Source organism: Portunus trituberculatus, chromosome 19 (genome assembly GCF_017591435.1).
Source record: "Portunus trituberculatus isolate SZX2019 chromosome 19, ASM1759143v1, whole genome shotgun sequence".
Lineage (NCBI taxonomy): Eukaryota > Metazoa > Arthropoda > Malacostraca > Decapoda > Portunidae > Portunus > Portunus trituberculatus.
Genome location: NC_059273.1, coordinates 4501192 through 4512500, shown reverse-complemented (window position 1 = coordinate 4512500; position 11309 = coordinate 4501192). Strand labels below are relative to the sequence as shown.

The 11309-nt window shown below is 43.9% G+C and overlaps 1 protein-coding gene across 1 annotated transcript in view; it reads right to left on the bottom strand.

The window, feature by feature from the left end:
- The window catches only part of LOC123506005, a 29938-nt gene extending 25888 nt beyond the window's left edge, over window positions 1-4050 (bottom strand). Inside the window, exons 1-2 of the mRNA XM_045257813.1 lie at window positions 4003-4050; window positions 3792-3848 (exon numbers count right to left, since the gene is read on the bottom strand). Coding sequence (XP_045113748.1) covers window positions 3792-3848; window positions 4003-4050 — 105 coding nt within the window. The remainder of the gene's footprint in view (window positions 1-3791; window positions 3849-4002) is intronic.
- Between the last annotated feature and the right edge of the window lie 7259 nt (window positions 4051-11309).

Below are 11309 nucleotides of genomic sequence, written 5' to 3'. Positions count from 1 at the left end.
ATGTTTCCTCCTAGCTCCGGCTCCACCTGCATTTTTTCCCTCCTCCCTCTCTCTTCCTCTTCTCTCCTCCTCCTCCCATCTCCACCTCTTCTTCTATTCCTGCTCTCCTTCACTCGAGTGCATTCTACTCTCTCTCTCTCTCTCTCTCTCTCTCTCTTTCCTATCCTTATCTTTTCTATCCTTGCTCTCCTTCATTCCAGTCTCTCTCTCTCTCTCTCTCTCTCTCTCTCTCTCTCTCTGACTCCATCTCCCCCGTGAAGCTTCATAAAACGGGATTCGAACAGCTGAGTGAGACAGTGAAGCCTTTGTTTGTATTTTATTTCCCACTGACTGTGTTTATTTATTTAATTATTCATTTATTCATCTATTTTTGACATTATTTGGAGGGTAAAGACTATTCTCATTGTTCTTACCATACTTAGAGAGAGAGAGAGAGAGAGAGAGAGAGAGAGAGAGAGAGAGAAAGTAGGGGTGGTGCCAGACTGTCCATTTCCTGCCACACACACACACACACACACACACACACGAGTGAACGCAATTCGAAAGAAGAGAATAAAAACGCCATTATAGCAAGGTCAAAAGGAGGAGGAGGAGGAGGAGGAGGAGGAGGAGGAGGAGGAGGAGGAGGAGGAGATAAAAGAGTAGCGATGATTGTTATGGTAATGACGAGAGAGAGAGAGAGAGAGAGAGAGAGAGAGAGAGAGAGAGAGAGAGAGAGAGAGAGAGAGAGAGAGAGAGAGAGAGAGATAATTGAAATTTCTCTTATGAGTATGAAGTCACTAATAACTGATGCAGAGTTAATTAGAGAGTTAAGAGAGAGAGAGAGAGAGAGAGAGAGAGAGAGAGAGAGAGAGAGAGAGAGAGAGAGAGAGAGAGATTGAAACTAGGGCACATTGAGGGGTCGTGGAAGAGAAGGAGGAGGAGGAGGAGGAGGAGGAGGAGGAGGAGGAGGAGGAGAGATTCTGGGTTCACTGGAGATAATTTGGAGAGGGAAAGTTGTCAACACCAAACACCACCACCATCATTCCTCCATCACCACCACTATTATTACATCACCACCGCATCATCAAATCACCAAACTTCACTCTTCCTTATCATCACCACTCTACCACCATCACCAATACCTAACCACCACTTCTCCACAACAATGCAATCCTGTTTGTCATCACCATCACCACCACTGCTCTGGCTTGTGACCGTAAACATCTTACCACTACTGTTACTACTACTACTACTACTACTACTACTACTACTACTACGATTATGACTTACGGTAATTTCTTTTTTATTACTATCAATACACACACACACACACACACACACACACACACACACACACACACACACACACACACACACACTAACATATGCCCAAATCTAATCTTTCTCTCTCTCTCTCTCTCCCATCACCTGTAACCATCATTCTCACATCACCACTATCACCAACAACACCACATCACCACACTGCAATCACTCATTGGACTCCCCCTTAACCACACCCTACATGAATGAAAACACACCACAAACCTTTACCACACCCTACCACACATCCCCTCTTCCTCCCCCCTTCCCCAGCCAGCACCATTTCGCCACAACTAAAAACTGCCACACACAAGAAGCGTTCCCTGTTGGACCTCACCTTACCTTACCTTACCTGCGTCCAGAGAAAAAACACCCGCGGTCTCAGCTCACCTGTTCCCGAAATGTAAGAGTTTAATGGGTCACCGTGCGTCTGCTGGTCTGCTGGAAGGACCCGATCGTGCTACTGACGCCGGATGTTGATGGTCTTTCTGGTGGTGAGCTGTCATGGTCTCCCCTTCGTCGCCTTCTGCAGCAGTCTGGTGAAGGGATGAGAAGTGAAAATGATGGGTGTTTGTTAACGTGGCTATGATTATTAATGTCAAATGATGGTGTTTCTTCTATTTATTTTCTTTTTCTCCTTCATCGCCTTCTGCAGAATCCTGACGGAGGAATGACAGGTGATAATGATAGTAAGAAGCTTTTTATGGATAAAACATATATTACTGATGCCTAATATTAAAAGGTATTACTCCAGCTAACTTTTCCTTGCTCCCATTCGTCGCCTTCTGCAGGAGTGACGAAAAATAAGAGGAGATTACAGGGATGGCAGAAAGAGTACACGGACGGGGCTACACTACTAATGCCTGACGCTGGTGATGAGTCTGTTTCTTCTCCTTCCTCTTCGTCGCCTTCTGTAGCCTGATGACGAAATGAGGGATGATACTAAGGAAGGAAGAGTTTTTGCGTGTACGGGACTATAGTTACGTCCAAATATGTTGTTTTCCTTCCTGTTTTGTTTTTGATTGCTTCCCTTTCTCGCCTTCCGTAGAAACCTGATCGAGCGAAAGGGCATTTTAACGATTCTACTGTCCATTGGTTAGAAAGGGTGCTTAAGACAATTTTTTTTCCCTTTTTCTTTAGTATTGTCAGCTCATCACCTGGCCTAACAACTGCTGCCTGGCGACTGAATGAGAAAGTAAGTTGTCAGAAAGGGAACAAGTATAGGGAAGTTTGTATGAACTTTTTATCATTTTCTTTTACTTTTTTCCTTCCCTTTAACTTTTTTCACCTTCACTTAGCAAGCCATCCCACAACCTGACGAAGGAACGGCGGATTGATGGTAATGAGTGTGGTGGTGAGAGAAAGGACTTGTGTGTAGGAAGGAGGAGGAGGAGGAGGAGGAGGAGGAGGAGAAAAATACATGTCTCCTACGGGAACAACTTATGATACTCAGTCACTCACAACCTGACGAAGAAATAAAAGAAATGTTGCAGAGAGAGAGAGAGAGAGAGAGAGAGAGAGAGAGAGAGAGAGAGAGAGAGAGAGAGAGAAAACTTTGGTTGGTTAAAAAGAAAAGAAAAAAGAGAGGGTAAGACTCAAAAGTTACCCTCCTTCAGAAAAACCTCACTGACTTTACCCAACCACCCACAACCTGACGAAGGAATGAAAGACTGAATATGGTAGAGGTAAAAATATGTATAGATCATAAAAATATACTGAACACACCAAGCTTCCAATAGTTACCTGCACCTCAGCAACACCACACCTCAACAGCTCAACACTCACGCACCCACAGCTTGATGACGGGGTGAAAGGAAACATAAGGTAAGGTTGTATAAATAAAAATACTGATTACACCCTCCTATGTTTCCTTCTCCAAAAGTTTGATCTACCAGGGAAACTTTATCGTCGCTATGGAATGAAAGACTATGTAAGGTAATGATAAAAGTTTGTATAGACGAAAAGAAAAAGAAAAATCTGCTAACACCCAATATTTCCCTCCTAAAAGCTCCATTCCATCACCAACACTTCAAGACCTTACACACACACGCGCACACCACGCCCCGACACAACCTGACGGAGGAATGAAAGACTGTATAAGGTAATGGTAAAATTTTGTATAAGTGAGAAGAAGGAAACGAAAAGTGCTGACATCCAGTATTTCCCTTCCCAAAAGCTACTTACACGACCAACACTTTAAGACCCTACACACACACACACACACACACACACACACACCACGCCCCAGCACAACCTGACGAAGGAATGAAAAACTCTACAAGGTATTAGTCGACTTTCTCTAGATAAAAACACTGATTACAGACAATTTTCACCACGCTAATAGTCACCCTCCAGCCAGCACTATCTTGACACCTTCACCCACGCACTCACAGCCTGACGAAGGAGTGGAAAGAGGTGTAAGGTGATTAAAACTTGAATAGAAAAAAAGGTACTGATCACATCCATATTTTTCTCTTGGCAAAGGTTACCCAGCAGCCCGCAACACAAACACCTTCACCCACACGCGCCACGCCCCAACACGCAGCCTGACGGAGGAATGCCAGACTACATGAGGTAATGGTCAAGATTGTGTAGATAAAAAGGAGAAAAAGCGAAAAAAATATTCATTACACCCAATTTTTACCTTCCCAAAAGTCACTACCGGGAACACCTTAACACCCCTTCCCCTCTAACACACACATTGAGCCTGACGAAGACGCGGGTGGTGAAGCAAAGGCTGTTAGTCATGTGTGGAGGTAAAACACACAAACAGAGCTACTACTGCTGCAATAAATGACGTAACACAATTCTTTCACCACCACCACCACCACCATGACCACCACTAGGCCCTTCAGAAATAACCGCTGGAGTAATATCACATCCTGAAGGGCGTGTAAAGGGTGGAGGTAATGGAGAAAGTGTAGTAGTAGTAGTAGTAGTAGTAGTAGTAGTAGTAGTAGTAGTAGTAGTAGTAGTAGTAGTAGCAGTAGTAGTAGTAGTATGAGCCTCAGAAGAAAGGAAGGAGAGAAAAGAAAACGAAAAGAAAAAAAAACTGGAAAAGAGAAAGAAAAGATGAAACAAAGAAGCAAAAAAAAAAAACGATATTAAGAAAGCAAAGAAAGGAAAAAAAAACAAAGAAAAACAAAGAAAAACAAAACAAAATCAATGAATATACTACTGTGCGTGTGTGTGTGTGTGTGTGTGTGTGTGTGTAGGAGGCGGGGCGGGCGGGACGGGACAGGGCGGGGCGGTGGCTGCTACAGAGATACGGTGTGACGATTTCTTGTACATTAGAGAAAGCTGTTGTTTGGAATGTCTCTCCCTGTGATAGCAGTGATGGGGGAGAGGTGAGTGTGAGGGTGAAGGGGCATGGCAGTGATGGGGAGGTTGGCATGGGGAGATTGGGTGTGGCAGTGATGGGGTAGAGTTGAGTATGATATGACTAAGTTGTGATGGGGGAGGGGTGAACGCGGGGTGATAGTACTGTAGTGGTGGGATGAAATATATGATGGGACAAATGGATGAATGTAGGAATAAGGGATACAGGAAAAGGACGATGGGGTGATGGGATAATGGGGAGATGGGAGGGATGAAAATAATGGGTGATTAGACGATAGATAGTGCTGAGGGTGATGGGAAAGGATGAGAATAAGGTGATTAGGAATAAGATTGGATGAATGAAAAGATGAAAAAATGGGTGAATGACAAATTGAATGGAGGGGGGGGGTGACAAGATTGGGGTGAAGGGGTGAATGGGAGGGGTGATATGAGAAATGAATGACAAATATAGAAAAACAGGGGTGACTTCGGTGTGACAGTGACATGGGATAAGAAAATAAATGGGAGAGGTGATACAAAGAAGAAACAAAGAAGAAAAGCGAAGAGAGAGAGAAAAAAAACGAGAATTGACTGAAAAAAAGAGAAACACGAAAGAAAAACAAAATAAAAATAAAAAAAAAGCAAAGAAAAGACACAACAAAGAAGCAAACAATAAAAGGGGTGACGAAAAAAGAATGACTGAGAGAGAGAGAGAGAGAGAGAGAGAGAGAGAGAGAGAGAGAGAGAGAGAGAGAGATTAATAGAGTGATAGAGTATAGATGCAAAGGTGAAGGAGCTAAGGGGTGGGAGTGAATAAAGGAGATGATGGTGTAGTGGTGTTGTTGTGGTGGTGATGGTGGTGGTGATAGGACCTTATGTAGCAAAAGGCAGAGGTGAAAACTTTGTGTAGACTGAGAAGGAGGAAGAAGGAAGGATGGAAGGAAAAGAAGGAGAGATGATAGGGACGGAAAGGAGGCATGGAAGGAAATACAAGGAGGAAAAGAATGAAGAAAATAATAGAAAGAGGAAGGGAGGGGGAAGGGAGGGAGGGAAGAAAAAAAGGAAGGAAGAAAACAAGGAAGGGAAGAAAAGAGTATGTATGTATGTATGTATGTATGTATGTATAAATGATTAAATGAATGAATGGATGAGTGTAAACTAAGGCAGGAAGGAAGGAAGGAAGGAAGGAAGGAAGGAAGGAAGGAAGGAAGGAAAGAAAGAAGGGAGGAAGAAAGGAAGAAAGAAAGAAAGAAAGAAAGAAAGAAAGAAATGAATGAACAAAGAAAGGAAAGAAAAGAGGAAAACAAAGAAAGAAAAAAAGAAAGGAAGATTGAAAGAAAGAAAGGAATAAAGGAACAAAAGAATAAAGGAAAGACAGAAAAGGAAAAGAGAATAAGAAAAATAAACACAAGAAATGACATGACTTAAATGAAACGTGTGTGTGTGTGTGTGTGTGTGTGTGTGTGTGTGTGTGTGTGTGTGTGTGTGTGTGTGTGTGTGTGTGTGTGTGTGTGTGTGTGTGTGTGTGATAGGTAAAAGGTTGTTGTTATGAAAGAACGAAAACAAAAGGGAATCGCGCAATTACAAACGAGGAAATTAAATGCTAAAGGGACGAACGAAAGAAAGAGAGGAAGAGAGAAACAATGAAAGAAAAATAGAATGAAATATAGTAAAAGAAAAATTAAAGAAATTTAGGATGAGGAAAAATGAATGCCAGAGAGAGAGAGAGAGAGAGAGAGAGAGAGAGAGAGAGAGAGAGAGAGAGAGAGAGAGAGAGAGAGAGAGAGAGAGAGAGAGAGAATGTGTTATGGGAATGCCAAAAGGCGAGTGACGAAACGAACGATGAGAGAGAGAGAGAGAGAGAGAGAGAGAGAGAGAGAGAGAGAGAGAGAGAGAGAGAGAGAGAGAGAGAGAGAGAGAGAGAGAGAGAGAGAGAGAGAGAGAGAGAGAGAGAGAGAGAGAGAGAGAGAGAGAGAGAGAGAGAGAGAGAGAGAGAGAGAGAGAGATTACTACTAGCACTACTACTACTACTACTACTACCACCACCACTACTACTACTACTACTACTACTACTACTACTACTACTACTACTACCACTACTACTACTACCACTACCACTACTACTATTATTACTACCACCACTACTACCACCACTACTACCACCACTACTACTACCACTACCACTGCCACCACCACTACTACTACTACTACTACTACTACTACTACTTCTACTACTACTACTACTAATAATAACAATAATAATGATACTAAGAAGAAGAAGAAGAAGAAGAAGAAGAAGAAGAAGAAGAAGAAGAAGAAGAAGAAGAAGAAGAAGAAGAAGAAGAAGAAGAAGAAGAAGAAGAAGAAGAAGAAGAAGAAGAAGAAGAAGAAGAAGAAGAAGAAGAAGACTGAAATGAAATTAATATTCGAACGGATAAGTAACAAGAAAAAAGTAAATAAATACAGAAACTAATGAATAAACAGGAAAAAGGAAAAGAAAAAGGAAGAGAAGATTTCGAGATAAAAGAAAGAAGGAGAGGAAGGAAGAAAGGAAAAAAGAAGGAAGAGTTATAACTACAGACTAAATTTTCTCTCCATCTCTCCTCTTCTTTTCCTCCTCCTCCTCCTCCTCCTCCTCTCCCAACCCTGTCTCTTTCCTCCCCATTTCCTCCCTTCCTCCCCTTGACAGTGAGTTTAATTATTGACTTGGAGGAAAAAATAAGCCAAGACGTCGCTCGCAGGATGATGGAAGTGAGAGGGAGGGGGAGGGGGAGGGGGAGAGGGGAGAGAGGAAAGAGGAAGAGGAGGAGGAGGAAAGGGGCGAAGGGGTGAGAAAAAGGGGCAAGACATCAAAGGGTATAGTTTCTCCCCTTCCTCTTCCTCCTCCCCTCACTCTCCCTCCACGCCCTCCTTCACTCTCCCTCTCCCTCTCCCTACCCGCTGCCGCTCAGTGACGGATGTTCCGCTAACGCCATAACCATCACGGCTTGAGTCTCTCTCTCTCTCTCTCTCTCTCTTAGTGCTCGCGTCACGTCATGTCCTTCCTGCCACGCCTCATTCCAGCCTTTCGTCACGCCGCGCCTCCTTCTAGATTCCCCCACCCCAACCACCCTCATGCCCCCACCTCCACCACCATCACTACCTCCACCATCACAACCACCACAACCACCACCTCCACCACCACCACACCAACACATCACCGCATCACCAGCACAGATAGCGCAGGCAGCATCACGTGCCGCGTGTCATCCTAGCGCAGGTCACACAGAGTCAGCGCGTCACCAGCACGTCGTGAGAAGCCGTGACCCTCAGGGGCGGCACGCCCTCCCCGCCCCGCTATTATCCTCGCCCCGCGCCACCCCAGCAGCCATGGCCTCGCCGGCGAGGCTTCCATCGGCTTCCAGGACACTGGAGGAGGGAGTGTGGCGGGGCGCGGGGTGCAGGATGATGTGAGGGGCGTGGGGTGTAAGGGGTGCGTGGCGTCGCGCGGGTTGGGGTCGCTGGTTTACCCTTTGTTAAGGGCACCGGCAGGTGTCGCCCCGCGGCGGGGCACCAGATGTCTTAATCTCTTGTGTGTTGCTGCCCCACAGGTCACTGGTGCACCGCAACGCCCGCTACCACGCAGTGGGCGGCGCGTCCGCTAAAACCTGTGTGCCAGCCCATGGTGCTGTGATGCTGTGAAGGGCGCCGGACCTGTTCCTGAGGGAGAGGTGACCAGCACCGTGCAGTGATGCTGTTGCTGATGATGATGATAATGACGATCATCATCATCATCATCATCATCACCATTTTCAACATCGTCATCATCAACAATAATGGTCACCACCACACCAACCCATACTACTTTCATTCCACTAAAAAGTTCCCTTAAATTCCACAAAAACTGGTGCCACTCTCCGTCCGGTCCAGTTTTGGGCAGCAGCACCACCACCACCACCATGAGGAGGAGGAGGAGGAGGAGGAGGAGGAGGAGGAGGAGGAGGAGGAGGAGGAGAGGGCATTGCACTGCATGAAGGTGGAATGGAAAATAGGGTTACAAGTACACGAGAAATGGAAACAGAAAGGAAAGGAAGGAACTAATGAAGGAAAAACGAAAAGACGAAGGAAGGAAGGAAAGAAGGAAGGAAGGAAGGAAGGAAGGAAAGGAAGAAGAGAGGAAGACTAACAGGCAGAAAATATACGACTTAATAAAATACAAGGAGATGAAGGAGTGACGGGGGTGTGGGGGGAGGGAGAGAGTGGGAGGGAAGGTGGTACTGAACTGTTACGGCCGATTAAGTAAGTAACTGTTTCTCATTTCCTGCTATGATAAATTACTCTCTCTCTCTCTCTCTCTCTCTCTCTCAATCCCCATTCCTCCTTTGAGCCACGAGTATAAAATGATCATACTTATTTTTTTCTAACCTGTATTTCGTTGTGTAATTTTTAACAAGTTTCCTAATTAACATTCCCCTGTCAGTCCAACACGCACCTTTCACCCCGTCAGTCACTCGGCCGGGCAGTGAACCCTCGCACTATAACACCGGTAACAGGGCCACTACCTCGCCGCGACTCGCCTCCTCACACCCCCAACCCCGCCAGTAGATAAGGAGCACTGACTGACACCATTGATACCTTCCTAAGACTTACTGGCGACCTCGAAGTGACCCCTCTCTCTCTCTCTCTCTCTCTTTTAGGTCTCATAGCCCTATTCAGACACGCTTTGCACTCTCACGACAACTATTTCCAAAGCTCTAATTGAAGATAGTCATGTTTTCAAGGGTATTTTTATGGTTTTGGTGATGGATTAGCAAGATTTCTAATTGAACATAAGGATAAATCGTCTTGAAAACCCAGCTACTTGTCTAAAGGGGACTTGAAAAATTGCCGTGGTGAAAAGGCAAGGCGTTTCTGAATATGGCCGTCTATTCTTAAGTTCCTGGGTGTGTTGGGTGTTTTTTTATGGACTAGTGGTTTTTTTTTGTTGCTTTGTGTGAAGGAGTTCTGGTGCTGGGAAGGCTACACAGATTTATACGGAAAAAAAAAGTCGACTAAGGTGTTAGTTTGTAAAAGGAAGTTATGAGTTTTTTTCAGCTGTCTTTTGGTGATGTTTGTGGTGATGTGAGGTCTTTCTCTGGTACTTTTGTAGGCTGTTTCTTATCTTTTATCTAAAATGGAACAAGGGCTGCAAAATATGTAAAAAAAAAAAAAAAAAAAAAAAAAAAGTCGGCTTCGGTGTCAGTTCGTAAGGGAAGTTCAGGCAGTTTTCAGGTTAGTCTTCATGATGCTAGTGATGATTTGGAGGTCAACTGTAGTTCTTATAGTTTGTAGTGCCATCTATTCATGTAAGAAGGGTGTTGGTATACGTGGGAAGGTTACACAAATCGATGCTAAGAAAGGGCCAAGTGAGATGCCAGTCCCTGAAGAAAGTTACCTGTTTTCAAATACGTTTTTATGAGATAGGTGATGATTTAACATACACTCTGGAACATCAAGGATTCACAGTTTCCCTTATGTTATGTCACACTGACTAACCATCACCTTTGTTATTTTCTCAACTTTCCTCATTTTCCTACTAAGATGCAAGGGACGCTGGTCAAGGGCTACTAAAGACCTATATAAAAAAGAGAACTTGACCTCCATACTACTTGACACAAAAAAGGTTAGGCAGATAAGAGACCTAGTCGTGTGGTGTCATGTCCCTATATAGAAGACAGGAAGAACTCACTGGAACACTATTGTTTAATCAGACCGACGGAGCGAAGAGTGAGAGGTGTGCGCATGAATGTGTAGGTAGTGTGGTGCGTTGTCTGGGTCGCTGTGTGGGGATTGCCGGCCTGGTAGAGTACACAACAAATAGAATAGTGTTTGAGAGTAATACAAAAGGAGTATGAAGACACCTCGAAAAATAAACTGTGGTTGTTTCTCTTAATAAAGGAAAGCTCCCCGATAAAGATAAAAGATAATCAAATACTTCCATGAAAATAAGGGAGGAAAATAGAAGAGCTTAGCAACAATAGTAAAAAAATAAAAGCACCGAAAAGAGGCACCGTTGTAAAGACAGAAATAATGTAAATATACTTAATGGAAAGTAAGAGAGGACAAAATAAGAGTCCAACAACAGTAATTGGAAACAAGCAACAGAAAGAGGAACCGCTGAAAGAAAAAAAAAAAAAGATTAATAAATAGAAATAAATAAATAAACAAACATACGCACAGTACCTCCTAAAAAGTAAGAGTGAGGGAAATATAAGAACAACCGTAATATAAATTCAAACCACACACTGACACAAAAAAGGGAACCGTTGTAAAGGCTAACCTGCAAAAAAAAAAAAAAAAAAAAAAAAACGTAAAAAATAACATCTCATACCAAGGTGACGCTGATCATTTGTATGGAGGGACTATGACCACAGATACACACCAGAACCTCCTTAATGGTCTTTTTCTGCTACTTACTCACCTTTCGTACACGAACCTTTATCCTTTACATAAGAGGATACTGGCCGAAGAGAACAAAATACACATATAAAAAAAAAAAAAAAGGTCCAAAGAGGTGGCAGGTTCTAAGGGACAAAAGGGAAGTGTATTCAGACCTCGCCGGCTCCCCATGCATCCACCCCTTTAGCACTGGGACGCATTTTTACCTTGAGTTTTGGGCGTGATTAGACGGTTTTATTGACATCAGGAAGGGTCTATGGAGGTCAGAAGAT